Source organism: Muscardinus avellanarius (assembly GCF_963383645.1).
Source record: "Muscardinus avellanarius genome assembly, chromosome: 18".
In the NCBI taxonomy this organism is placed as follows: domain Eukaryota; kingdom Metazoa; phylum Chordata; class Mammalia; order Rodentia; family Gliridae; genus Muscardinus; species Muscardinus avellanarius.
Genome location: NC_137804.1, coordinates 44,604,016 through 44,632,015, shown reverse-complemented (window position 1 = coordinate 44,632,015; position 28,000 = coordinate 44,604,016). Strand labels below are relative to the sequence as shown.

The 28,000-nt window shown below is 53.5% G+C and overlaps 1 protein-coding gene across 1 annotated transcript in view; it reads left to right on the top strand.

The window, feature by feature from the left end:
- The window catches only part of MUC16 (mucin 16, cell surface associated), a gene marked incomplete at both ends in the record, with an annotated part of 52,953 nt that overhangs the window by 23,408 nt on the left and 1,545 nt on the right, over window positions 1-28,000 (top strand). Inside the window, 32 exons of the mRNA XM_080715472.1 lie at window positions 953-988; window positions 1,910-1,969; window positions 2,387-2,467; window positions 3,872-3,996; window positions 4,105-4,175; window positions 4,687-4,859; window positions 4,965-5,000; window positions 5,649-5,782; window positions 6,059-6,126; window positions 6,697-6,869; window positions 6,964-6,999; window positions 7,346-7,470; window positions 7,554-7,621; window positions 8,030-8,202; window positions 8,528-8,563; window positions 9,422-9,546; window positions 9,626-9,693; window positions 11,557-11,729; window positions 13,512-13,547; window positions 14,992-15,057; window positions 15,861-15,982; window positions 16,069-16,136; window positions 16,275-16,447; window positions 16,559-16,594; window positions 18,380-18,510; window positions 19,685-19,752; window positions 21,072-21,220; window positions 21,350-21,469; window positions 24,920-25,083; window positions 25,900-25,967; window positions 26,293-26,459; window positions 27,702-27,743. Of these exons, the coding sequence (XP_080571598.1) occupies window positions 953-988; window positions 1,910-1,969; window positions 2,387-2,467; window positions 3,872-3,996; window positions 4,105-4,175; window positions 4,687-4,859; window positions 4,965-5,000; window positions 5,649-5,782; window positions 6,059-6,126; window positions 6,697-6,869; window positions 6,964-6,999; window positions 7,346-7,470; window positions 7,554-7,621; window positions 8,030-8,202; window positions 8,528-8,563; window positions 9,422-9,546; window positions 9,626-9,693; window positions 11,557-11,729; window positions 13,512-13,547; window positions 14,992-15,057; window positions 15,861-15,982; window positions 16,069-16,136; window positions 16,275-16,447; window positions 16,559-16,594; window positions 18,380-18,510; window positions 19,685-19,752; window positions 21,072-21,220; window positions 21,350-21,469; window positions 24,920-25,083; window positions 25,900-25,967; window positions 26,293-26,459; window positions 27,702-27,743 (3,171 nt within the window). The remainder of the gene's footprint in view (window positions 1-952; window positions 989-1,909; window positions 1,970-2,386; window positions 2,468-3,871; window positions 3,997-4,104; window positions 4,176-4,686; window positions 4,860-4,964; window positions 5,001-5,648; window positions 5,783-6,058; window positions 6,127-6,696; window positions 6,870-6,963; window positions 7,000-7,345; window positions 7,471-7,553; window positions 7,622-8,029; window positions 8,203-8,527; window positions 8,564-9,421; window positions 9,547-9,625; window positions 9,694-11,556; window positions 11,730-13,511; window positions 13,548-14,991; window positions 15,058-15,860; window positions 15,983-16,068; window positions 16,137-16,274; window positions 16,448-16,558; window positions 16,595-18,379; window positions 18,511-19,684; window positions 19,753-21,071; window positions 21,221-21,349; window positions 21,470-24,919; window positions 25,084-25,899; window positions 25,968-26,292; window positions 26,460-27,701; window positions 27,744-28,000) is intronic.

Here is a 28,000-nt window from a genome sequence, read left to right as displayed (position 1 = left end):
TTCCCGGGTTTGTCTACACGTTGCAGATAAGACTTTAGAAATGAATCCTTGGAGGATTCTTGCAACCATTAAGAATGCAAACAGTAACAAAGCTGATGAGGCTGCGGGAAGGGAGGGAATATCTGTAGACCATCGGTGGGATTGTAAATGAGTCCGACCACTGTGGAAATCAGTACAGAAGCTCCTCCAAGCAGCAGCGCAGCCATATGACCCAGCTAGGCCACTGCCCGGGGTCTTTCCAAAAGAACTAAAGTCAAAACGCTCCAGCAACGCATGCACACCCGGGTTCCCAAGGGCCGAGCGGTGGAGCCGTCCACAGGTGAATGGATAAAGAACTCGCGGCCTAGACTCGCATGGAGCTCACCCAGCCACAGAGAAGAGTGGAGCTGAGGACATCTCCAGGAAGTCGGCGGGCCTGGAGGGCTCATGCTTAGTGAAATCGGCCAGGCTCAGAAAGTCAGCGGTCACATGCCATTTCTCATCGGTGGCGGCTAGACAGAGAGGGGAAAAAAGACAAAAGAAAGAGTTCTCATAAAAATGGAAGGAAGACCACAGCGTAGAGGAAGGGGAGCACGGGCGGGAGGGAGGAGCTGTCAGGGAATTACACTGACCAGCTGATATTTGCATGTATCAGTGTATCACAGCGAACCCCACTCTTAGTTATAATGCATCGGGGTTTTTTTCTTTCCTTTTTGTGCCCATTCTACTTCCCAAACTACACCCCAGTCCTTTTTGTTTTTTGTTTTGAGACAGAGTCTTGCTAGGTTGCTGCAGACCTGCAAACCTGTCATCCTCCTGTCCCAGCCTCCAAAGCCGGGACCACAGGCCTGCGCCACCAAGCCTGGCTAAAAAATAAAAATTTGTAAGGGAACAAAACAAAAATAAGTAAATAAGTAGATTAGTGGACCCCAGGTTCCCGCCTCTGGCTCACGCTCCCTCCCTCTTTCTTCAGGTTACACCCACCGGCTCCTGACCTCCACGCCCACCAGTGAGTACCGGGGCCTTCTCCCTGTCCTCTGCCCCACATGCCCAGAGGGCGCCGAGCCCAGGAAGCCCAGGGCTTTCTCCAGCTAGGAAACATGTGCTCGCCACCAGCTGAAGACACACAGGAATCCTGCGAACTGGGTCCTTAAACGGCCCAGAGATTACAGAGCAAAACAAGCGAGGAGTGACTGCGCGGCTTGTCTAAAGCGGTTCAGATAATCAGTGGCTGGATCATCACCCACTCATTCTGTGTGTGTGTGTGTGTGTGTGTGTGTGTGTGTGTGTGTGTGTGTGAGAGAGAGAGAGAGAGAGAGAGAGGAGAGAGAGAGAGAGAGAGAGACAGAGAGAGACAGAGAAACTGAGAGACTGATGACTGAACAGCCCTAGCCCTATTTTTCCATTTTTCATTGTGGAAACAGTATCTCACTAAATTGCTGAGGCTGGCCTCGAACCTGCAGTCCTCCTGTCTCAGCCTTCCAAGCACTGGAATGACAGGCGTGTGCCAAAATACCCTCAGCTTATTTATTATTTCATATCGCATAAAGCGAACAGATGGATGGAGTCACAGTGTCAGAGAAACAGTCTTTGGAAATGTAGATGTCTAAAGCTGTACATTATTTCCACATGGAAAGGTAATATGATATTGCCATAAAATTTTATGAAGAGAAAAATAAATGGCATCCATAAGGATAAAAAAGTGATGATCTTCCACTGCCTAGCTCTCATTACAATCTGTCCCTGCAGGGGATACACCAGAATTTGTGACCACCCATATTTCTGATACCTGTGTAGAGCTGAGGAAAATAAATCCATACATAAAATATTAATAACTAAACTGAATTCTGATCTAAAATATCCCACGACAGGGCCTCGCGGGCCGGGGCCTCTTTCCCATGACCTCTACGTCACTCTCTTTCCTTCCCAGTCACCACGGCCTCCATCACAGCCCCAGCAGCGTCTGCGGCCCCCGTCCCGGTCTCCACAGGTAGGAGCCTCCCCCGCCGCTCCTCCCCACAAAGCTCCATCTCGTGTATTGAGGAGGAGGCCTCCTCTCATTTATTCACCCCACAAGCACTTAGTAAGCACTTACCGTCTAAGAGACATCAGCAACCAGTGCACACTGAACAATCATGGCCGCTCTCGAGCACAGAAGCACGCACACACAATTACGCACCGCTGAGGAGCCACGGGGCAGCCCCTCGCGGCTCAACAGACAAAAAAGGTGTGGACCGCCCGGCGAGGCAGGGGCCACAGCCCCAGGCTCCTGGGGGAGGCCCGCAGGAGGTGGAGGACTGAGTGTCTGTCCCGGGTACTTAGTTTCCAGCTCCAACGAAGCAGGTGCTATCCACAGATCTGGAAGGCACCCGCTGCGCTCTTGCTGACTTAAGAGCCTGGCCTGCAGGTGCGGCCCTGCGCAGGGCGCTGGCCAGCCGGCCTCGCCACGTCTCCAGTCTCTCCTACACACTAGCTAACGCCCCGCAGGGTGGCCTGGCCACACACGCACCGCAGCGCAGCACGCGCCACCCTGGCCGTCCACACCCGTCTGTGGCCCCAGGGGGAGGCGCGAGGGGCACACGCTCTGGGCCCAGACTCTGGGATCCAGTCGGGTTCCGCCACTCAGAGAGCGGGGGACTTGGAGCCAGTGACTTAACTCCCAGAGCACTCGGTTTTTACATCTGTCAAACCGGCATGATCTTGCTGTCTCCGTCCAGAGCCATGAGTCCAATGCGAAGATGGCGCTTCAACGGCCCAGCATGAAACAGGCAAAACGGGCGCTCCTTCAGGCCACTTTTAAAATCTATGAATTGGAGGAAGGATCTGGATTAAATGAAAACTCAGAGGATGACAGTGTCCGTTAGAATCACGGTCACCTGGAGAGGCAGATGGGTTTACCTCCTTCTGGATGGTGTTTTTATTTTATCTTTATTTTATGTTTTTATTTGTTATAATACTGAGGATTGAACCCAGGGACATTCTACCTGTGAGCTACAACCCTGGCTCTATTTTATTTTTTATTTAAGTTTTATTTTATTTTCTCGTACTGGAGATTAAATCCAGGAGCATTTATCTCTGCGTTACACACCCAGTCCTTAAAAAAAAAAAAAAAATTAAAAGACAGGTGTGGTGGCGCACGCTTGTAATCCCAGCGCTTGGGAGGCTGAAACAGGAGAATCATGGTTCACAAACAGCCTCAGCTACTTAGTGAGGCCCTTTGCAACTCAGTGAGACCCTGTTTCAAAATAAAAGAATAAAAAATAGGTTGAGCTGTGTACTCAGAGGTAGAAAACCCCTGGGTTCAATCCCCAGTACTGAAAAAATTATATATATATATATATATATATATATATATATATGATTATAATGTATATGTAATTTATATATATATATATATATATATATATATATATATATTAATTAGAACTCAGGAGCACTCTACCTCTCATCCACACCCCCAGACATTTTTGTTTTATTTTATTAATTTGTGATACTGGATATTCAACTCAAGGGTATTCTATCTCTGAGATATATCCTCGGCCTGCCCCCACCCAAGTTTTTTTTTTTTTTTTTGAAACAGGATCTTGCTAAGTTTCTGATGGTCTCACTAAGTTGCTGAGGCTGGACTCCAAACCACCGTCCTCCTGCCTCAGCCTCCCCAGGGCTGGGATGACAGGCGAGCGCCACCGCGCCCAGCTTTTGCTGACATATTTAACTCCATGAAGCAGTTTCTCCTACTCATCCCTAGTATCGCTTGGCCAGTGGCGGCCTCTGGGGTGTCGCCCTGAGGACGCCTTCCGTCCTTGAGGGAGGCCCGGCCAGTGCTTTAAGACGCACCTGTGGGACGCGAGGGACACTCGGTCTCAGAGCGATCTTCTCCACCTGCCTGCAGCGGCCAGCCCGTTCCCGGCGCCCTTCACGGTCAACTTCACCATCATTAACCTCCGGTTCAAAGAGGACATGGCTCGCCCCGGATCCCAGAAGTTCAACTCCACAGAGCAAGCACTGCAGAGCCTGGTCAGAGCCCCGCCCACGGCGTCACGCCACGCCCACCGTGCCACGCCCACATCGCATACCCCGCCCACTGGGCCTTGGCCCCGCCCCATCACTCCCTTTCCTCCCCAGCTCCAGCCCCTGCTCAAGAACACCAGTGTCCTCGGTCCCCTGGACGCTGGCTGCAGACTGGCCGTGCTCAGGTGAGACCTTAGCGCAGAAGCCGCGGGCTGCCAGGGCAGGTGTTCCTCCTTACTCCTCCTGACGGCCTCAGCAGAGGTGGGTTCAGGACGCCCGGGCCCCAGCACCCCAGTGCGCCCTAGCCCTGTCGCTGGCTTCCCCAGACTTACCCCTCACCAGCTCTCCCGCGCTGGCCTTGAGACAGAAAGGACAGGCGTGTCCTTCAGACTTGCATGCTGACCCCAGGATTTCTCTTCAGACAAATGTGCCTTTTTGCCATTGGCTTGAACCCCCATTTTCAATTTATCCCCAACTCAAGTATGACCATGCCAAAAAGAAGTAGATTTGAGTGTTGTGTTTAATTTAAAAAAAAAAAAAAACCTTAATTGTTTGTGGTCCCCTGCAGGCAGACCTCAGTGAGCTCTGAAAATCCAAGTGGCTTCTGACCTCTGCCAACCTCTCAGGACCTTGGTCCTTATGCTCCCTTCCCAGGGTGGTGTGGACACAACCCCAGACATTTCATTCTTTGCATAGGTCAGAGAAGGGCGGCTCCGCCACGGGAGTGGACGCCATCTGCACCTACCGTCCCGGACCCCAGGGCGCCTCGCTCGACAGGGAGCGGCTGTACTGGGAGCTGAGCCGGCTCACCCAGGGCGTCACCCGGCTGGGCCCCTACACCCTGGACCAGGACAGTCTCTACGTCAACGGTGAGCAGGGCCCCTGTGCCTGGCTGTTGGTGGGCACACGGCTTCCCTTCATGCCCTGAGCCCTCCCCCAGCACCTCCTCACTGGGCTCCCTCTCTCTTCCACAGGGTACACCCACCGGGCTGCGCTGACCACGCCCAGCGGTGAGTGCTCACTCTCCATGGTCCCAGCACAGAAGGCAGAAGCGCCAGGCCTGCACACAGACCACTGGTGGGAGGGGCGGGGCCACAGGCTGGGAGTTCTTGCAGGGAGACTCGGCTGTGGCCAGCTCTGAGTGTCCAGCCTTCTTGCCTCGGTCATGGTAGCAGAGAAGTGATGGTCAGTGATGGCAGGTGCAGGGATGGAGAAAGGAAGGGAGCAGTGTAGTAGAAACAGTGTCTGTCAGAAGCTCGTGCAGCCTGGGGCACACACCTGGAATCCCGGCACATGGGGACGGAGACAGGAGGATTGCAGGATTAGGGTCAGCCTCTGACACTTAATGAGACGCTCTGTGAGACGCTGTTGCAAATAAAATGATCCTAGGAGTGTATCTCAGATGGAGAACGCTCTGAGTTCAAGCCCCAGAATAAAGAGAAAAAACAAATCTCATGTTACTCTGCTGTTGTCTCCTCTAAGCTGTGTGGCTTTCAAATCATTCCTCACCTGCCTGCAGGGTGAGATGTTAAACGACTGTCTATAGCTGATGACTGCGTTTTAGGCTACAAGGACACGCAGCCATCGTCCTGGTCTCTAGACCATGCCGCCCCGTGTCCATGCCAGGCCTGACTCTGTGCCCTCCTCTCGCTCCCCAGCAGCGGCAGCCACAGAACCCCCCCTGGTGCCCTTCACCCTCAACTTCACCATCACCAACCTGCGCTTCAAGGAGGACATGCAGCCCCCAGGCTCCCGGATGTTCAACACCACAGAGAGGGTCCTGCAGCACCTGGTGAGAGCACCACCCATTTTCAGCCCCATCTACTCACCAGGATGGCACCCATTCTATAGCCCTGCCCATCCCAAAGCCACACCCACTCCACCGCCCCACCCACTGGAATCAGCCCCGCCCACAGACTCCTTGTCCCCAGCCTTGACCACTCCTCACACACACTCATTCCAGCCTGGTTCACTTCCCTGACTCCTGACTCCTGCTCCACTGGCAGATGGGTCCTGGTCCCTTCCTTTCTGGTTGCTACCCTCCTCCCTCCATCCCTCTCCTCCACAGCTCCAGCCCTTGTTAAAGAACACCAGCATGGGCCCCCTGTATTCTGGCTGCAAACTGACCATGCTCAGGTGAGAACGGCCAGTCCGGGGCTGCCCCACGCGCTCTCAGGCTTAGCCATTTGGCCGTCTTCCCTCCTGTTCTCTCTGGACGTCCTCAGCAGGGGTGGGATTCGGGACAGATTGGTTTCAGCACGAGGGTGTCCCCTCAGCCTGCCACGCCCCCAGGTTCTACAGGATCGGAGCCCTACTTCTGTCCTTTCCTCTGTCTTTTGTCTTTACCTCCATCTACCAATGACATTTCCTTTGAGCGTCGAATTCTGTCCCCAGGATTAAAACAACCCTCTCCCCGTGCTTTAGTCCCCAGTTCCCACTGTCCCCGCCTCAGGCGTTACAGTTCTTGTCTCTGCCGAGTGGAATGCAGGCTTGGGTCTCACCACTTAATAAAAGTTCTTTGATATATCACTCTGCTCAGGACATGTGCCGCAGGGAAGTGACTTGCCTCAGAGCATCTACCTACCTTCTCAGCTCTCCCCCAGACTTCTCATCCCCTTGTCCCCCTTTCTGTCTGGTCCCAAGGAAGCTCACAGCTCCTTCCCAGGCCATCCATTTACTGTCATGTCTCTTCCTTGCTCTCCCCAGGCCTGAGAAGGATGGATCCGCCACAGGAGTGGACACTGTCTGCACCTACCACCCCAGCCCCACGGGTCCTGAACTGGACGTAGAGCAGCTGTACCAGGAGCTGAGCCAGCTCACTGGCGGTGTAACCCAGCTGGGCCCCTTCAACCTGGACCAGGCCAGTCTCTACATTAATGGTGAGGCGCCGTCCAGCAAGTTCTCCTTCCTCCCCATCCCTTTCTCTCCCATCCCACCTCCTTCTTACCCTTTTTTTCCCTTCTGCCTCTGCAGGTTTTACCCACCAGCCCTTGACCACTACCTCCAGCAGTGAGCATCTGCATTTGGGATTGTCCATGGTCCTACAAACCCACCTTTCCTGGGTCCCAGCCCTTAGGAGAGAAAAAGCCTCAGAGCCCTATTACTCCACTCAGGCCCCACCCCCACCCCAATGAACACCGATCGGTCCCCGCTCGTTCCCAAGACATAGGTGCCTCCTCCCTGGCACCCCCAGGATGATGGAGACCTCAACCCAAGTACTTGGGGTGCTTTCAGCCGAGCCCCTCTTCAGCTCCTGCCCCCTGCAGCTAGTGGCCAAGCGGTAGGGCTGAAGGCAGTAGTCTCGGTCATCACTGTGTCCCTAACTGGACCCCTCTCTCTCCCTTCACCGCTACAGCGGGCACTTCTACTGTGGTCCCCATCACCTTGAACTTCACCATCACCAACATGCGCTACACGGGGGAGATGGGGCACCCGGGTTCCCTGAAGTTCAGCATCACTGAAAGCATCCTGCAGCGCCAGGTGAGAGCGTCCCCATGACCACGCCCAGCCCCACCGCGCGCCCTTCAGCTGCCCCCGCTGACCTCCGTCTCTTTGTCCACCAGCTGGGCACATTGCTCAATAAGACCAGCGCCGGCCCCTCCCACACCGGCTGCAAGCTGGCCTCGCTCAGGTGAGACCCCCAGACGGAGTGGTCCGTCGGGTGAATTGAACCCTCATGCACCTGCCAGCCGAGCTCAGGAGCCACTAACCTCTAAACTTCATAGCCATTGAAATGTCCTCCTTAAAGTTAAAGCTGAAAGACAAGGAACTGTGTATAATACACACTACGCAGGTGATACTGTGCCATACATGAGCCTCCCATCTTCAAGAAGCAGGGCAGCTGCACATCTTGATGGCAAGACATAAATAAAGTGTGCCCTGGCCGCAGGGGGAGGGGCTGTGTTGGACGAGACGCACTTCCTAGAGCCCCTCTGGACTAGACGTCTCCCTCGCCTTCTGCATTCCACTCTTGCTTTCCACACCCAAGCTTATGGTCCCCCTCCACCTCCCGCACGCCGCCATGTCCTTCCCTCTCCAGGCCTGTGAAGGGCGGGGTCGCCACGGGTGTGGACGTCATCTGCACCTTCCATCCCGACCCCACGGGTGCCGCGCTGGACCGAGAGCGGCTGTACTGGGAGCTGAGCCAAGGGACCCATGGCGTCACCAGGCTGGGCTCCTACACACTGGACAGGGACAGTCTCTGCGTCAACGGTGAGGAACCGAACGTGGTGCAGCCACATCCTCTCTCCCCGGTGGAGCCCCGGGCTTCCCCAAAGCTCTGAACCCGGCTTCCGTCTCTCTAGAGCGAGCTTCGACTCGTCTTTCTCGCCTTCTGGGTCTGGGCTCCTTCTTCCTTGGGAGGGATCAAAGGCATCATGGAGACCAGGGCTGGTCCAGCCCTGACATCTCGTTGCCTAGTTACCTCCTCCCCCAGCATCCCTCCCACTGCCTCTTTCCTGCCAGGGATCCTCCTTTACCCCTTCATCCTCCACCTTCTCCCCACTCTCCCTCACCTCCTCTTTGCCTCTCTATGCAGGTTACACGTTCGGAGCTGCTGTCCCACACTCCACCGGTGAGTCTCCCCGTCCCTGACCTTCTCGATGGGAGTTTCTCCTTCACCTCCCCCCGCACTGAGGGGAACATCAGCTCCCTCCTCATTGCCCCGGGTTCTGGCAGAGAGTCCTAGACCAACCTTGGGTTCTTAAATCCAAAGTTGCAGACCAAGAAAGAATTTAAACACAGGTAGAGCTTTATGAAGGAACTTCTGACAACTTAGCAAGACCTTGTTTCAAAATTTAAAAATAAAAATAAAAAAGGGTTGGGGTGTAGTTCAGAGGTAGAATGCCCCTGGGTTCCATACCCAGCATGCAGAGCTCTCCCCTCCTGCTGTGGGTGAGTGGAAACGGTCCATCTTGACCCCACATCAAGGGGCTAAAGTTGTCTCCATTCACAAGTCACCCTTGGGTTGACCAGGAGGTGGATGAGGACACACACTGCCCCACCTACCCCATTCTACCCTGACCTGTATTAGCTTCTAGGTTGCCGTGACCACAGTACCTGATAGGGGCAGCTTAGAGGAGGAAAGATGGATTTGGCTTATGGCTTCAGGGTTCCATCCACAGCTGGCTGGCTCCAAGGCAGAATCATCATGGCTGCCGGGCCAGGCAGAGGAGCACTGCCTAGCTCTCGGCATCTGGGAGCTGGGGGAGTGGCAGGGGGGAGGACAGATGACATCTCCAGGCCACGCCCTCCTCCGGTACATCCCACCTCTGAACCTCGCTGCTTGGGGACCAGGCTTTGGGGGACGCTCCAGACCCTAATTCTGTCTGCCCATTGTTCTCCCTGAGAGCTTCCCCTCCCTCCCTCTCTTCTCTCTCTCTTTTCTTCTCTCTTCTCTCTTCTCTCTTCTCTCTCTCTCTCCCCGCCACAGCTGAGGAGTTCAGCCAGGAGCTCTTCACGCTCAACTTCACCATCAACAACCTGCGCTATGCAGCCGACATGGGCCAGCCTGGCTCCGTCAAGTTCAACATCACGGACACCCTCATGCAGCACCTGGTGGGTGGCCGCTACCCTCCAGGGCTCCAGGGCTCCCTGCCCATCCCAGGCGCTGCCTCCAACTCTTTCTCCTCCCCAGCTCGGCCCACTGTTCCAGAGGAGCACCCTGGGCGCCCTCTACAGGGGATGCAAGCTCACTGCCCTAAGGTAGGAAGTCTTGCCACCCAGGGACGCCTTGGACTGGATGAGGCAGGAAGATTTTTTCTTCTTGGACATTGATTTATTTACTTATTTATTTATTTACGTGGAGCCAGGTGTGGAGGCACGCGCTTGTAATTCCAGTACTCGGGAGGCTGAGACAGGAGAGTGGCAGGTTCGCGGCCAGCTCGCAACTTAGGCCCTCCGCAACTTTGGGAGACTGTGTTTCAAAATAAAAAGTAAATAAATAATCAGACTGAAAGTGACAGTCAGAGGTAGTATGTCCCTGTGTTCAATCCCCAGCACTACAAGATGAGTAAATAAATATTTTATAATAATATTTATACTGTTTATAAATGTCTTACCTAATAAATATTTTTTTTTTTTTTTGGTGGTACTGGGGTTCCTGGAAGCCCTTCTACCTCCGGGCTACACTCCCAGACCTATTTTTACATTTTTATTTGGAAACATGGTCTCCTAAGCCAGCGCGTGCGGCTGGCTTCGAACCTGCGCGATCCTCCTGTCTCTGCCTCCCAAGCGCGGGGATTACAAGCGTGCGCCACCACGCCCGGCCTTACATAATAAATATTTATAAAATTATTTTACATGTTCGATGTTTTATAAAATAGCTTATGTAATATGCTATTTTATAAAATGTTTTATTTTATTTTTTAAATTTTTTTGGTGGTACTGAGGTTCCTGGAAGCCCTTCTACCTCCGGGCTACACTCCCAGACCTATGTTATACTTTTTAATTTTTGGAAACAGGGTCTCTTAAGCCAGCAAGACTGGCTTCGAACCAGTGCGATCCTCCTGTCTCCGCCTCCCAAGCACGGGGATTACAAGCGTGCACCACCATGCCTGGCTATAAAATGTTTTATATGCTAAATATTTAATATATTTTATATGTTAAATATTTTATAAAGCTGGGCATGGTGGCACACGCTTATAATCTCATGAGGATCACGGGTTTGCGGACAGCTTCAGCTACTTAGCGAGGTCCTCCACAATTTACTGAGACCCTGTTTCAAAATAAAGAATAAAAATAGGGATGAGGGTGCAGCTTGAAGGTAGAATGCCCCTGGGTTCTATCCCCAGTACTACAAAAAAATATTTTGTATGATATTTTATAAATTTTATATTGTTTATTATAATTTAAAAATGCTTATTTATTTGGTGCTGGGGGTTGAACTCAGGAGCAGTCTTCCTCCAAGCTACACTCCCAGCCCTATTTTATTTTTATTTGGAAGCAGGGTCTTAGTACATTGCCAAGAGTCTCACTGCTTGCTGAGGTTGTCCTTGAGCACTCTACCTCTGACACACTTCCCAGCCCTTTTTATGGGGATCACACAGTGTTAGTGTTTTGGCAACTGGCTTATTTCACTGGGCATGAAGGTCCTCGGGATTCATCCACGTGGAAGTGTGCGCCAGAATCTTCTCCCTTCTCAAGACTGAATAGTATTTCATGTGTGCGTTAAATACCATATTGTTCCTTCCCTTGCTTAGTTTGAGTTTTGCATGGAACAGGCAAGTGTGCTAGGTAATTGCCTGCCCCTGTGGAGGTCACATTCTGAAAGAAACAGAAATCATTTATGACTACGTAGAAGGTGCCCCGTGCTGTCTGGGGAAGGACGGCCCCGCGGCCCAGCCTGGGCAGGTTCCGCAGGAGGAAGAGGAAGGTGAGGGAGGAGGGGAGGAGGGGTCAGCTCTGTCAAAGCTGAGGCCTGAGCACACGCCCAGAGGTCTGTGGTGAGAACGCCTGCAGGGAGCTCAGTGGCCGGCCCAGTGAGGCTGGTGTGGCCACGAGGGTTGTGGGGCCCACAGGCTGAAAGGTGCCGATGCCTGCGACCCCCAGCACATCTCCCCTCCTCAGGTCTGTGAAGAATGGCGCCCAGACTCGGCTGGACCTCCTCTGCTCCTACCGGCAGCCACACCGCGGCCCGGGGCTGCCCGCCCAGCAGGTGTTCCGTGAGCTCAGCTGGCAGACCCGCGGCATCACCTGGCTGGGTCCCTACTCTCTGGACAAGGACAGCCTTTACCTCAACGGTGAGCAGCCCTCAGCCCACAGGGGCATCCAGCCACCGGACCTCCCAGAGGAACCCTGGTTCCAACACCAACTTCCTCAGCCACCCTGCGAGCCTTCACCTTGGCTAATCCCATTCTACAGAAGAGAAAACTGGGGCTCCGATAGGTTAAGTCATTGTGCCAAGTGGGCACAGCTTGAGAGCGCTGGGTCTGGGACATGAGTTGCCACACCTGACGTCTTCGCATATTTAACTCACAGAAGAGCCTTTTGGGGAGACCAGAAAGCAAATGCACCTGTATCCCCACCTGGCTTACCTCTCCCCTTGATGAGGGATCAGCTTCTCCCCTGCTCGGGCTGCCTGTGCCAGGAAGAAAATCAGGCACTCTAAACTCTGGGGACCCAGGCTTCAGACACGCTGGGCCCGGAGTGAGCACAGAGCCGGGAGAGTCGGGCTGGAGGAGGGTGCCCCCCACCGGGGTCTGAGACGCAGACCACAGCCACAGGGACGCTGGCCAAAGCCCATCCACTCCTTCCCTCCTTCCCTGCACCCTTCTTCCACTCAGCATCCTTACAGCACCAATCTAAAAGACTGATCACGTAATGTAAGGGAAAGATTTCGTTCCTTATGGTTTTGGAGTCAGTTCATGTGAGGCTGGGGACCATGGATCTCAGGGCTAGAGGTGAGAGATGGAGAGAGGGAGTGCACTGGGCTGTGCAACTCAGATCATTGAGGCCGGAAGCCAGAGACTGGAAATATATGTGTATATATATATATATTATATATTATATATTATATATTATATATTATATATTATATATTATATATTATATATGTATATTTTTATGTGTGTATATATGTAGGAGGGGTAGAGAGCACAACCAGGGGGAGGAGGAGCGTTTATATAATCCTGATACCTCAGCCCCAGAGACCCACCTCCAGTCATATCCTACTACCCTGGGTCAACACCCAGATAAACCCTTTATAAATGGACGTATCCACTGCTGGGACTCCAACCCTCGTGACTTATTTACCTCAGCTTCCAACATTAATAAATGAGCTCTTTAGGGGACATTTTATATCAGACTGTGCCTTGCAAATAGACTTCCTCACCACCATTGGTCCAGAAAGGGGACCGGGACATACCCCAGGCCTGACTAAAGAGTGCGGCTGAGTCCCGTGGTGGGGAGGGGCCTGCCCACGTCACAGTAAGGTGTGTGGCCGTGTGGATCTCGATGCTCTGAGTTCACACCTGACCCCTTCCACTGGCCCACTGAGGGGCCTGTGGAGAAGTCCTCCCCTAGCAAACGGCACGGCTCTATGCTTTGCTTGGCTACTCAGCGTTTTCCAGCCATCTGTGATACTCCGGGCCGTGGCCCCGCACCGCGCATAGGTTACACCTGTGTCCTGTCTTCGTGTAGAGTCCAGTGGGCACAGTAGCCCCAGATGCAAATGAAGCCCCACCTCTGGGGAATGCTCAGTAAACGCCCATCGGATGCGAGGGTCAATTGGAGGGAGGGTGGAGGAGCAGCTGGTGGTGTGGTTGGATGCTCATATGGGGGGGGGACACGGGTGTGAGCCCACATCTTAGAAGAGGACCCCCTTGTCAGGACAGGCTGAAGAGGTGGTTCTACCTGAAATCTGGGGAAATTCTTTTCCATGGTGGCATTTAAGTCAGACCTTCGCAGGTGAGTAGGTGCTTGCAAAGGATCCAGAAGGAAAGGCACGCAGGCAGGCCATGTGGACTAAACCACGAGTATGGGGTGGCTCAGCCCTCTCCTTAACTGTGACTTTTGTTTTCCAGGTTACAATGAACCGGGTCCAGATGAGCCACCTACAAGTATGTCGTGACATCAGGGATCCTTTGCAGCTTCTGTGGGTCTTGGGCCAAGCTTCTCCCCTCGTCCCCAAGCTCAGGCCAATCCCTCGAGAGGAGCCAAGGTCCCTGCGGGGAAGAATGATGAACCCTGGCCTCTTTTTGGATCTGCAGCCCTGGGGTTGGATCCCTGAATTTTCTGCAGTCCTCCAGGCTAGAGGAAGAAGTTTGAACATGCATTCCCAACAGGGTTAGGGTTGAGGTCAGATGGTGACCATGAAGTTTATCCATCCATCCATCCACCCATATCTATCAGTCTATTCTTCTATCCATGTTTCACTCACCCACCCATCCATCCATTTATGCACTCATCTACCCACCTGTCTACCAATCTGTCAACTCATCCATGCATCCATCCACCTACCCATCCATCTACCCACTCCATCCATCCACTTATTTAACCATTCACTCAAATGTCCATCTACCCATCCATCCATCCATGAGTTCATCATCCCCTCCATCCATCTGTCTATCCATCCATCCGTCTATTCTTCTGTCCATTCACCCACTCATCCACCCATGTGCCCACTCGCCCACCCACTCATTCAGCATCCATCCGCTCATCTACCCATCCATGCATGCATCCACCCACCCATCTGTCTATCCACACACCACCTGTCCATCCAACCGTTCATCAGTTCACTCATGCATGTATCCACCCACCCATCCATCCAACCATCTACACATTCACTCATTAGTTCATCCATGCACCCATCCATCCATCTACCCATTCACCCACTCATTCATTCATTCACTCAGTTACCATCTGTCAATTCATCCATTCATCAATCTATCCACCCACCCATTCGCATATCCATCTATTTATTCATACATAGATACACCCACCCATCTACCCATTCATATACCCACCCATCCTTCCTACCTTCTACCCATCCATCATTTCATCCATGCATCCATCCATCCACCCACCTGCTTATCTACCCACCCACCTATCCATCAATTCACCCACTCATCCACCCAGCCACCCATCCACTCATTCACCCACCCATTCATCCATCCATCTATCCACTTGTCCACCCACCAACATGCCTGTTTACCTGTTTATTATTCCTTCTCTCCTTTTATCTCTTCAGTTTCTTGTTTTTATTCTTACTGCCTTCTTTCTGACCCCCACTTATCCATTCTTCCTTCTGTCAACCTTGTTAACCCTTCCTTTTTTCTGTTCCACCTCCCCCTCCCTCCCTCCCCCCCCTCTCTCTCGCCCGTTACCCACTCATTCTCCTGTTACTTCATTCAAGGCTTGCGCCCCTCCACCCACACACTGTCTTCGCACGCTCTTACTTATGGTTCGCCCATGCATGGTTGTTTTGGCTGAGATCGCTGGGGCCCAGGGGCACTTGGGGAGGGTCCTCTTACTATGTGAGGGCTGATGGTAACCCTTCCACAGCTCCTGAGCCAGCTATCACGCTCCTGCCTTCTTCATCCACATCTGTACAGCCAGCAGCCACCACAGGTACCTGGGGCCCCTTTTCTTACCCAAGGTTGTCATAAGAGCACTTAGAAGCCAGGATGCAAAATCTCTTGCGTGTCAGTGTGGCCGTTCCTATCACAAAGCCTGTTCAATCATATTCCTGTCCTACCAGAGCTGTCAATCTTGTGAGATAAACCTGTACAATTAAATGTGGGATTAGGGTGGAGGAGAGAGGTATCTGGCACCATACAAGGAAGGAGGCCTTTCTTGGGGTAATCCCCATCTCGACTGAGTTGTTTCAGATCAGTAGAAGTGGTCTGAGCAGGGAGCACTTTGGAAGAGGGGATTCCAGTATGAGCAAAGACTGTGTGGACAGAAAGGAGAGGAATTTTGCCAGCGGAAAGCGGAAAGCTCCACCAGACTGGGTGGATAAGTGAGGTCTTCAGGGACTAGATGGAAGGGGCCTTGAAGGCCAGATCAGAGAGTTTGACCCTTACACCAAAGGCCATAGGGAGTCATGGGCAGTACTAGAGCAGGGTGGTTTTCATTGCACAAAGATTCCTCTGGTGTCCTCTAGACTGGGCATCGAGCAAGTGCGCTGGGGTTTTGGTCTTTGAAGACCTGAGCTGGAATTAGGGAAGGAGTATGTGGGGAAGGTTCAGCCAGTGGACTCTGAATTGCCTGGAGGTGAGGAGGCCCGCATGTCCTCTTTGCATGGGCCTGCCGACACAGAGACCCTCCGGACCCAGGATGTAACCACCCGGGGAGGGTAGCGGTGCACCGGGAGAGAAGATGACAGATGGTACACGAGCTTGGCGGGCCTCTCTCCTGCCCCCTTCCTGCAGCCCCTGAGCACGACCTGAAGACACTGACACTCAACTTCACCATCTCCAACCTTCAGTACACGCCAGACATGAGCGGCGGCTCCTCCACGTTCAACTCCACCGCCAGGGTCCTGCAGCACCTGGTGAGCCCCGGCCCCAGCCGCTCCCAGTGGGGTAGAGCCCGCCTGGCCCCTCCACCAACCGCTGACCCTCTCACCTTCCTCCCCAGATAATCCCCTTGCTCCAGAAGAGCAGCCTGGGCCCCCTCTACTCAAGTTGCAGCCTGGAATCCCTCAGGTGAGTCCAGTTCCTGGCTCTTGGCAGTAACAAGGGTCCCCTTTTATGACAGCATCTTTCCCCATCTGCACTGGCCTCCTGCTCCCCATACCCGGCATCCTATCTCTCTCTCCATCTTTCTTTCTCCCCCCACTCCAGGCCAGAGAAGAACGGGTCAGCCACAGGTGTAGACATCACCTGCACCTACCGCCCTGACCCCGTGGGTCCCGAGCTGGACAGGGAACAGCTGTACTGGGAGCTGAGCAGGCTGACCCAGGGCATCACCCAGCTGGGCCCCTATACCCTGGACCAGGACAGTCTCTGTGTCAACGGTGAGCAGCGCCACTGTGCTCAGTTGAGTCCACAGAACCCCCTCCCCACCTCCCTTACGTCCTCCAACCCCTAATGTACATCTCTCTCCCTCTCTCTCTCCCCACCCGCAGGCTACACCCACCAGACTTCAGTAACCACCCCCGGTGGTGAGCATTCCATGACCCCTAGAACTGCCTCTCTCCAGCAGGGAAGGAAGCACCACTGCCCACATCTGTAGCCATCAGAGAGCAAAGGAGCGGAGGATGCAGTCTGAGAGATTATTGCAATAGAGTCAGCTGTGCGCCACCTCCAGGCTGTTGGCTGGACACCGAGAAACGGCCATTAAGTTTTGTCAGGTGGACAGGTGCACGGACGATGCCTGTAATCTCAGTACTTGCGAGGCTGAGACAGGAGGGTGGCAGGTTCAAGGCTAGCCTCAATAACTTAATGAGGCCCTCAGCAACTTAGTGAGACCTCGTTTCAAAATTTAAAAATAAATTAGAGCCGGGCATGGTGGTGCACACTTGTAATCCCAGTACTTGTGAGGCTGAGTACTTGGGAGGATCTCAGCTTCATGGCCAACCTCAGCAATTTGTGAGGCCCTCCGCCACTTAGTGAGACCTTGTTTCAAAGTAAAAATAAAAATAGGGCTGGGGGTATAGCTCGGAGGTAGAATACCTCTGGGTTCAATCTCCAATACTGCAAAAAATCAATTAATCAATTAATTAATTAGTGTAATAGGGCTGGGGGTTCAATCCCTAGTACCAAAAAAAGTTAGTTGGGTAGGTACATAGAGGAAAATAAGTGGACAATATTTCAACAGAAATATTTATATTAACAGAAATATTTATATAACGTGTCAGAACGTTAGTTACACGCCTATAGTCTCAGAGAATCAGGAGGCTGGTGCTGGAAGATCACAAGTTCAAGGCTGGCCAGGGCTCCCGACCAACATTTAATGGCCTGTCTCAATTTTTTATTTAAAAAAGGGCTTGGGATGTAGCTAGGCGGCAGAGTGCCCCTGGGCACTGGGGGTGTATCCTGCAACTTTACTGGATTTAGCGGCTCTCACTGGCTTTTGATGGCGGTTTGAGATGTTTCTGTATATAAGATCATGTCGTCAGCAAATGGGACAATTTGCTGTCCTCGTTGTAATCTGTGTGCCCTGTATTTCCCTGTCTGGCTGATTGGCCCAGTGAGGACTTTCAGCCCTATGTTGAACAGGGGTGACTATGGCCGTCCTTGTCTCGCTCTGGGTCTTAGCTTTCAACCAGCTTTTCCCTTTTCATATACTGTTAGTTGACTTTTTGTGTGTGTGGGTGTCTGGGCTACACCCACAACCTATTTTATATTTTATTTGGAAACAGGCTCTCACTCACTAAGTAGCTGAGGCTGGCTTTGAACCTGTGCGATCTCCCTGTCTCAGCCTCCCAAGCGCTGGGATTACAAGCGTGCACCACCACACTGGCTCAGATTAAGGCTTTTCATGGTATTAATGGGCAGTAATGATGATGGAGCTGCTGCCAGCGAGTTGTGTGGGATCGTAGAGGAAGGTGTCGATAGAACAGGACAGAGGCTATCACGTGCCTAGGATTGTGCTAAGCACAACAACAAGGCGTGAACCAGGCCCACCCGGATCCCTGCTTTTTGGGAGCTCCAGCTCCTGAGGCTCCTGAAGCATCATAGGAATTTTCCAGCAAGAAGAAGCTGGGAGCGCATTCCAGGAAGTGGGTCTGCATTGAGGCAAAGGGAGGGACGCTGGGATCCGGAGGATCCCGTAAAAGTCCCGTCTCCCAGTCTTTGGGGTGCCTGTCCACCTGGGAAGCCCAGTGCCCCCACCGGGCAAGCCTGATTGGGGATGGATCCGACGGCAGGCCTGGCCTGTGGGTGACCCCGGCTCGGTGTAGAGATCTCAGGTCCCACCTGTTCTCTCTACCTCTCTGTGGCTCCAGGATCTGCACCGCAGAATGTCACCATCCAGGCTGAGTACCAGCTACGTTTCCGCATCGTGAACTGGCACCCAGACGACCCCTACCCCACGCCCTTGGAGCGCGCGTTCCTGCTGAAGGACCTCCAGGACAAGGTGGTGATGGCTTCCACCTCCCGTCCTTCCAACCCTCCAACCCCATCCCTCCCACCCTGGAGACACCTTCCCCACTTAACATCTTTTTTTTTTTTTTTTGCGGTACTGGGGATGGAACCCAGGGGCATTCTACCTCCAAGCCACACCCCAGCCCTATGTTTTATTTTTATTTTGAAGCGGGGTCTCACTGAGTTGCGGAGAGCCTCACTAAGTAGCTGAGGCTGGCCGCGAACCGCGATCCTCCGGTCTCAGCCTCCCGAGTGCTGGGATACCAGCGAGCGCCACCGCGCCCGGCTTGACTTAACGTCTATTCAGTGGCAATCTTCCTGTAAATTCATGGTGCTAGAACTCAACCCGGGGGCGCTCTGCCTCTGAGCTTCACCCCAGCCCTTTGTTCTAATTCTTTTATTAGAATTAGAGGTAACTATATCATAAGGAGAATCAAAGTGACATGTCGTGCACACCTCCCCTGGCGCAGCTCCCTCTGTGGACCGTGCCCCTCCTCCTCCATCTCCCCGCCCTGTCTGAGATTGGTAGGGAAACGTTGTATGGACATAACCTCATTTTAGCTGCCCCTTCTCCATCCCCTCCACAATTCTTCTGGTCTCTCCTCCTTTAACTGAAGTCCTTTTCCGCTTCCCATATTTGTTCTAGCTTCCAACTCTAAGAGAAAACGTGCTCTAAGACCGGCTGATCTCCGCCCTTAGCATAATACTCTCTGGCTCCGCCCATTTTCATGCAAATAGCATAACGCTCTCCCCCTTTAAGGCCGAGTGGGCTCCCACCCTGTGGACGGCCGCGTGCGCTGTCACTCATCTGTGATGGACCCCACCTGGGCTGGTTCTGTAACTTGGCTCCTGTGACTCGCGCTGCTGTGCATGCGGGTATTCTGACGCGAGTCATGATGTGAGCTCTTCACTTTACCTACACACTCTGACATTCCCAACATTCCCAAAGGTGGAATCCCGACTGCCACTGCACTCCCCATGTCCCAGATGGTCCAACTGAGGCTCAGAAAGGAGCGTGGTGTCCCTAAGGTTATGCAGCGAGTTGGGGGAAGAGCCGGGATTTGAACCCGGGTCTCCTGGGCCCCAAGGGCTGTGTTCTTTCCATCGGATCCAGCAGCAGCCGCCAGGAGGCTCCTGTCTTACCCACTCTTCCCCTTTCGTTTTAGGTCACTGTGCTCTACAAGGGCAGCCAGCTACGAGACACGTTCCACTCGTGTCTGGCCACCAACCTAACGTAAGTTCTGAAGGTCAGAGCATTGTCTGGGCTCGCCTGAGCCTTCATGACAGTCCTTGAGCCGAAAGTACACTGGGTCGCTCGGTCTCCCCCGCGTCCCTATCAGCGATCCCTGGGTCGCTCGGTCTCCCCCGCGTCCCTATCAGTGATCCCTACCGTGTGTCTCTAAGGAGTTGAGGGCGTGAGGTGGGGAGTCATCACGTGGGGCCACCATGACCCCACCTCTTTCTCCATCTCATCTGGATATTTTGGAAAAGACACTGTCTAACGTAGAACCCTACATATCAGCCCTACGGTTGTATCTAGCTGTGTGGTCAGCTCACTTAACTCTCTCTACAGCTGCTGTGGGGCGCGGGACCATCCCCACTGTTCAGGTGGGGAAACCGAGGCTCCCAGAAATGAAGGGAATTTCCCAAGGACTGTCACAGTCGGGTTTGAGCCCAGGTCTCGGGGGGCCGGAGGAGGAATGAAGACATCTGTCCTGGGGAAGGGGCCGGTCACTAGACCCAGGGCTGGCCAACTCTCCAAAATTTAGTTATGTGTTTTGTTATTGGTACTGAGAATTGAACCCAGACACATTCTACCTCCGAGCTACACCCCCAGCCCTTTTTGGTTTTATTTTGAAACAGCATCTCGTGAAGTTGCTACGGGTCTCCCGCTAAGTCCCGAGACTGGCCTTGAACCTCGCTCCTCCTGTCTCAGCCTCCCGAATGCTGGGATTACAGCCTCTGCCACCTGCCCCTGGGTCTTCGGATCTTTTTTTTCTTTTCTTGGTTATAATTAGACCTAACAGTGGGCCTCGTGGTGATGTGCCTGTGCGTGCACACCCGTATAAGTTGGTCCCCTTCGCTCCCGGCACCTCCCCTCCTCCCCTCCTCCCTCGGCCCTTTCCCATTTACTCATCCCCCCTACTTCATTCTCACGAGCTCGCTTTCCTTTCCGTGTTCTCATTAGCTTCTGCATAGGAGAGAAATCGCTCAACCTTCCACTTTCTGAGGCTGGCTTATCTCATGGACACGATACTCCCCGATTCCATCCATTTTCCCACGACTAACATACTTTTATTCTCCGCTGTGGCTGAGTGAACCTCGTGTGTGTGTGTGTGTGTGTGTGTGTGTGTGTGTGTGTGTGTGGCGTGTTCTTCATCCGCACTCCTGTTGACGGGCCCCCAGGCTGGTTCCGAGCCTTGGCTATCATCGTGACTGGCGCTGCCATAAGCGTGTGTGGACGCGTGTTGCCGGGCTCCGGTTCCGCTGGGCAGACTCTGGCTCTTCGGAGACGGCAACTTGAGCCCCTGCCGGCGTGATCTGCGTTCCTAGGTCGGGATCCATGCTAGTCACCGCCACAGCTTTCTTCTCCTCCCGCCTGGACCCCAAACTTGTGGAACAGACCTTCCTAAACCAGACGCTGAACGGCTCGTCCCACTGGCTGGGCGCCACCTACCAGCTGGCGGATCTGCAGGTGACAGGTACAGCGTGAGCTGGCTGGCGGCCTGGCTGGGGGAGGACGGGGCTTCTGCGTAGCAGAGGATGGATGCTTTGCGGGGATAGGTGGCTTCTGCATCTCCCCTGGACTCCCGGCCCTGGGCCACCCACAGAACGGGAAGGGATTAAAATGGACCAGTTGCCCCCAAGAGAACAGTTATTTGTGCACGTAAATCCAACCCAAAGCTTGGAAGTCCTGAGCTGGCTCCTTAGCACCCCCGTCATCACCAATAGTGAGTCGTGCATCCAACAAGCCAGTGACAGCGCTCCGCAGCGTCTTCCCAAAGGATGTGAAATCAGAATATCGCAGTACTAAGCCGGGCGCGGGCGCGCGCTCATCATCCCAGCACCGGGAGGCTGAGACCGGAGAATCGCGGTCTGCGGACAGCCTCAGCTACTTAGTGAGGCCCTCCACAGCTCAGTGAGACCCCGTTTCAAAATAAAGAATTAAAAGCCGGGCATGGTGGCGCACGCTTGTAATCCCCGCGTGTGGGAGGCGGAGACAGGAGGATGGCGCAGGTTCGAAGCCAGCCGCGCACACTGGCTTAGGAGACCCTGTTTCCAAAATGAAAATGTAAAAATAGGTCTGGGAGTGTAGCCCGGAGGTAGAAGGGCTTCCAGGAACCCCAGTATCACCAAAAAAAATAAATAAATAAATAAATAATAAAGAATTAAAAATAGGACAGGGGGTGCAGCTTGGAGGTCAAATGCCTCTGGGCTTCATCTCCAGATCTGCAAAAAACAAAAAAGAATATTACAGTACTCGCGTACACCTGTTCACAGCAGCACAAGTTGCAGTAGCCACCTGGTGGAACCAGCCTGGGTGTCCATCAGCAGGTGACTGGCTCACGAACTTTGGCTCGTACACACAATGGAGTGTTACTCCGTCATAAAACCAAAACCGAGCCTTTTCCAGGAAAGCGGCTAGAACTCAAGTTACATCCCAAGCGAGTCCGGCTGAATATCACACCAGCGCGTTTGGCTTGGAGATGCCGCCGTGGGTTCTTGTCCTTAGCTGGTTTAGGAAATAATAGAACCACACTGCTGCACGCTGAAGCAAATGTTGTCATTACAAAGACAGGAAGGAAGGACAGAACAATCAAAGCACTGCGTCAGAGGGTGCGGTGGAGGGCCTTGAAGTAAGACGCGAAGGCCTCTGAGTGCGGACATTTTTATAAGAATCCACTGCCTGTACAGTCTAGCCAGTGACCTTTCTGTTCTTCACAAATGTAGGTGCAGGTCCACTAGTTATCTCTGCTGTGTAAGTCCTCTTTGCTAGCCCTCTTTATTTTCACAGAGAAAGACAGATCTGGTATCACTGATCACAATGTATAACGAGCCGGGCCTGGTGGCGCATGCGTTTAACCCCAGCATTCGGGAGGCTGAGACCGGAGGATCTGGTTCCCAGACAGCCTCAGCTACTTAGTGAGGCCCTCTGCAACTCAGTGAGACCCTGTTTCAAAATAAAGAATAAAACATAGGGCTGGGGGTGTAGCTCAGAGGTAGAACGCCCCTAGGTTTCATCCCCAGTAATGCAAAAAAAAAAAAAATAGAAATGATGTTATGGACGCAGACAAAACTACCAATTCCAGTATCAAAGACATGCGTGGGGCCGGGGAAGGACCCAGTGGGAAGGAAGGCCACCAAGAAGCGCATGCGCGCATCTGACTGACACTCTACCCCCAGGATGACGTATAACGTACAGGACACCAAAAAACAGCAACAGATCTCAGAGTGACAGGCGCTGGTGGTGGAGTGGCTATGATGGCTGGTGGCCAGTGGCTATGTTGAGAGGTCCCAGGAGCCTGGGGAAACCCAGGAGAGACACAGCCCGGTCTTAGAAACGCGTGTCCGTGGGAAATGAGGAAGAAGCTAAGGGCCAGGGAGAGCAGAGGACACAGCCAGGGGGGAAACACAGGGAATTGTGTCCCCTGTGTCCGGAGTCTCAAAGAGAGCGACACTGCAGCTTCCTGCGGCAGGATGGACATCTGGGCTGGTTCGGGAGATCTGGTGGGGCTGGCACAGGGATTTTATTTTATTTATTTATTTTTGTGGTACTGGGGATGGAACCCAGGGGCATCCTACCTCCGAGCTACACCCCTGCCCTATTTTTTAGTCTTTATTTTGAAACAGGATCCCACTGAGTTGCAAAGGGCCTCACTAAGGAGCTGAGGCTGTCCTAGAACCGCGATCCTTCGGTCTCAGGCCTCCCGAATGCTGGGATGACGAGCGTGCGCCACCACGCCCGGCTTTGGCACAGTGCACTTTAGATCAGAGGGGGACAGGTGACGCTGAGGATGTGGGCAGGGACTCTCAGGCTCCGGAATGACCCGAGGCGAGGGACAGAACACCCTTGGGTTCCGGTCTAGAAAGCTCACCCCGTGACCTGGGCGTGCGGGTTTGCACTTGTAATCCCGGTACCTGAAGCTGGGACAAGAGGATTGCAGGTTCAAGGACAGCCTCAACCACTCAATGAGACCCTGTTTCAAACTAAAACAAATAAGATAGTGCTCGCTTCAGCAGCGCGTATACTAACATTGGGATGATAGAGAGCAGATCGTCCCGGCCGCTGTGCAAGGGTGACGTATAGTTTTCTGACGCATGCTATATCTTTACGTGACCTAAGTGAAGGGAGCAGGGGCAAGAAAGAAGGAAGCTCTCTAACATACCTGATGTACATTCACAAAGATATCAAAATCAACAACTAAGCCAAACATGGAAAGGGGGGAGAGGGAATGGGGCGGGAATTGGGGAAGGGCTAATTGAGTGATGTGTGCATGTGTGCCTCCACCATTTTCTACCCCATTAAGATGTATGACTACAGTGCACCCATAAATATATAGAAATAATAAATAAAACAAAGAGAGCCGGGCGTGGTGTTGCACGCTTTTTTTTATTTTTTATTTATTTTTTTATTTGGTGGTACTGGGGTTCCTGGAAGCCCTTCTACCTCCGGGCTACACTCCCAGACCTATTTTAACATTTTTATTTGGAAACAGGGTCTCGTAAGCCATCGCGTACGGCTGGTTTCAAACCTGCGCGATCCTCCTGTCTCCGCCTCCCAAGCGCGGGGATTACAAGCGTGCGCCACCACGCCCAGCTCGTGTTGCACGCTTTTTAATCCCCATACTTGAGAGGCCGAGACAGGAGGATCGCGGGTTCAAGGACAGCCTCGGCAGGGAAAGAGACTCTCAATAACCTAACGAGACCCTGTTTCAAGAAAATGAAAATAAAATAGGGCTGGGGGTGTTGTTCAGAGGTAGAACGCCCCAGATTCAATCCCAGTACCACAGAAACAGAACAAAAGGGAATTTTTAGATACATGAGAGGTTCCAGTAAAATAGCGGAGGGGACTCAGGGAGGGACGTGGGAGAGGAGGGGAGACTCAGTGAAGGAAAGAGTTCTATTAATGCCGTGTGCATACACTCAGCTCTCAGCACCCGTCTGGCTAGCGTGTGCAGGCGGGGGAGGGTGCGGGTGGATGCAGAGGTGCACACGCATTCCCTCTCTCTCAACCTCATCATGAGGTCTAATTACCACGCACAGAAAATAAAAAATAGGGCTGGGGGTGTAGCTCAGAGGTAGAATGCCCCTGGGTTCAAGCCCCAGTACTGCAAGAAAGAAACACTCGGTTTTAGGGCCTTCCCCTGATCTGACAGTTTGCACACTCTTGATCCATCTAGAGGTGAAGCCGTCCCCTCCTCCGTGGACAGACGTCCCCACGGGCCCTCCCAGCACTCAGAGCTTCCAGCTGAACTTCACCATCACCAACCTGCCATACTCCCGGAGCCTGGCCCAGGGCGGCACGCCTCAGCACCAGCGGACCAAACGAGGCATTGAGGATGCGGTAAGAAGGGAGTCCCGGGCCCCCCGGCTCCAGGCAGACTGACCTGCACGCCCGCGAGGTCAGCGGAGACTTTCCCTAACAATTCCTAAAAACAGACTCTCCTGCCCATTTTCCACATTAAGAAACAGGCACAAGCCAGGCATGGTGGCCCATGCCTGTCATCCCAGTACTTGGGAGGCTGAGACAGGAGGATCGCAGGTTCATGGCCAGCCTCAGCTAGCTAGTGAGGCCCTCTGAAATTAAGTGAGACCCTGTTTCAAAATAAAGAATAAAAAAACAGGGCTTCAGAGGTAAAATGCCCCTGGAAAACTTAAAAAAAAAAAAAAAAAAAAGAAAGAAAGAAAGAAAGGAGCCGGGTGTGGTGGGCACGCTTGTAATCCCCGCGCTTGGGAGGCGGAGACAGGAGGATTGCGCAGGTTCGAAGCCAGCCTCGCGCGCTGGCTTAGGAGACCCTGTTTCCAAATAAAAATGTAAAAATAGGTCTGGGAGTGTAGCCCGGAGGTAGAAGGGCTTCCAGGAACCCCAGTACCACCAAAAAAAAAAAAAAAAGAAAAGAAAAAGAAAAAAAAAAAGAAGGAAGGGAGGGACAGAGGAAGGGAAGGAGGGGAAAAAAAAGAAACAGGCACAGAGAAGTGCTGTAGTCAGCCCGGGGTCACAGAGCTCCATCACCTCCCTGGAACAGGATATCTTATGGCACATACACCTGGGCTAATGATGTCCCAGGAAAGAAATAGATGGGAAATGTGTCTGGCGATTGTAATTGCCTCGCGCAGTGGGGCCGGGGTTCTGACCTCAGAAACGTTCTCCGTCTTTCAGCTCAATCAACTTTTCCTAAACAGCAGCATCAAGACTGACTTTTCTGACTGTCAAGTTCTGGCGTTCAGGTGAGTTCCGACCCAGGGCACAATGACCCCGGAGACGTCACTGTTTTTAAAGAGAAAGAAAGAGGAGGAAGAAGGAATCAGCTGCTGGGGCCAGGGGGTGGTACATGCCTGTAATCCAAGCTACTTGGGAGGCTGAGGCAGGAGGACCACCAGTTCGAGGCTAGCCTGAGCATGATGGCAAGATCTCAGCGACGACACTGGAGCCAGTAGCGCGGCAGGAGTGACGCGCAGAGCGTTACATCACGGCACCAATTTTCCAAGAGCACGGACAGCAGGGAACCTGGAGTCGGGAAATCATGCCCTGTCCATCTCCGGTGCCCTCCAGGCCGGTCTCCAGCAGCAACCACACTGGCGTGGATTCCCTGTGTAACTTCTCCCCCTTGGCTCGGAGAGTGGACAGAGTCGCCATCTACGAGGAGTTCCTGAGGATGACCCAGAACGGTACCCAGCTACTGAACTTCACCCTGGACAGAAGCAGCGTCGTGGTGGACGGTGAGACCCTGGGTGGTCCCCATGGGCGGGCTCAGCACCACGGCCCAACACGCGGCGGGCAGAGCTCGGAGCAGGAAGGCGCAGACTTGCTCAGGCTGGGGGAGGTTTCGCCCAGGCTCCACTGCTGCCAAGCGGGGGGCCAGGGCTGTGGGTCCGCAGGCCATCACACAGGGAGCACAGAGAGGGTGAGAGTGCGGGTCAGCTCACGGGGGCAGGGAAAAGAGAGGAGATGGAAGCTGCAGCTGCTGCCCAGGGAAACACCGTCCTCAGATACGCCCCCCAGGACCGTTCTCCAGGGGCCACGTCCCGCCTCCAAACATGGCTGCCTTTCTAGCACATGAGGTCTGGGGGACGTTTGGGGTTTTTTTGTGTGTGTGGTACTGGGGTTCCTGGAAGCCCTTCTACCTCCGGGCTACACTCCCAGACCTATTTTATATTTTATTTGGAAACAGGGTCTCTTAAGCCAGCGAGGTTGCTTCGAACCTGCGCGATCCTCCTGTCTCCGCCTCCCAAGTGCGGGGATGACAAGCGTGCGCCCCCACACCCGGCAAGCTTTGGGGGATATTTCATATCTGTAACAGTCTTGCTAAGTTGCTGAGGCTGACTTAAACCCATGAGCCTCCTGTCTCTGCCTCCCAAGAACTGTGGGGGCATTCTGAATCCAAACCAGAGGCTTGGCCACTGAGCTGGGACAGGAGCTTCAGGGTCCACACCCAGAGACTCTGGGGATCTGGAGGGTTTCCCTGGGGGTGGGCAGTGAGGAACTCGTTCAGATGTGCAGGCGGGAGCAGAATTCTGCTTTACCTACCATGGACAGAGAAAAAACAGGCACTGGGCAGGGGTGGGGCCGAGTCAAGGGTGCTTCTCCCACTTTTTTTTTCAATACTGAAGGTGGAGCCCAGGGGCATTCTACCTCTGAGCGACACCCCCAGCCCTATTTTCTATTGTTTATATTGAAACAGGGTCTCACTGAGTTGCAAAGGGCATCACTAAGTAGCTGAGGCTGTCCGGGAACCACGATCCTCCTGTCTCAGCCTCCCAAATGCTGGGATTACAAGCGTGTGCCATCATGCCCAGCTCATTTCTTTCCAATAAATAAATAAATAAATAAATAAATAAATAAATAAGGGGCTGAAGATTTTGCTCACTGGTAGAGCACCTGCCTAGCAGGCTCAAGGCCCTGGGCTCAGTCCACAGCATCACAAAAATAAATACTGACATGCACTCTCCACTCTATTCCAGGCTATTCTGCCAGCAGAACCGATGATGTGCTGAGGAACTCTGGTGAGCCGGAAAGGAGCCTTGAGGGGCAGGGCCGGGGCGCCCCGGTGCCTTGTGGGACTGCGGTGGGGTCAGGGTGAAAGCCGGTGGGCGGCGGGTGGCAGGGACTCGCTGCACAGCGGGAGGAGCGCAGGGTCTGGCTGCCCGGTGTCCTCCAGGGACTTCAGCACCAGGAGGCGCTGAGGGCTCGGCCCTGCCAGGCCACACGGGCCCAGGAAGGAGCCTGGATGCGTAGGTGGCTCGCCCGGCACTCACTCGTC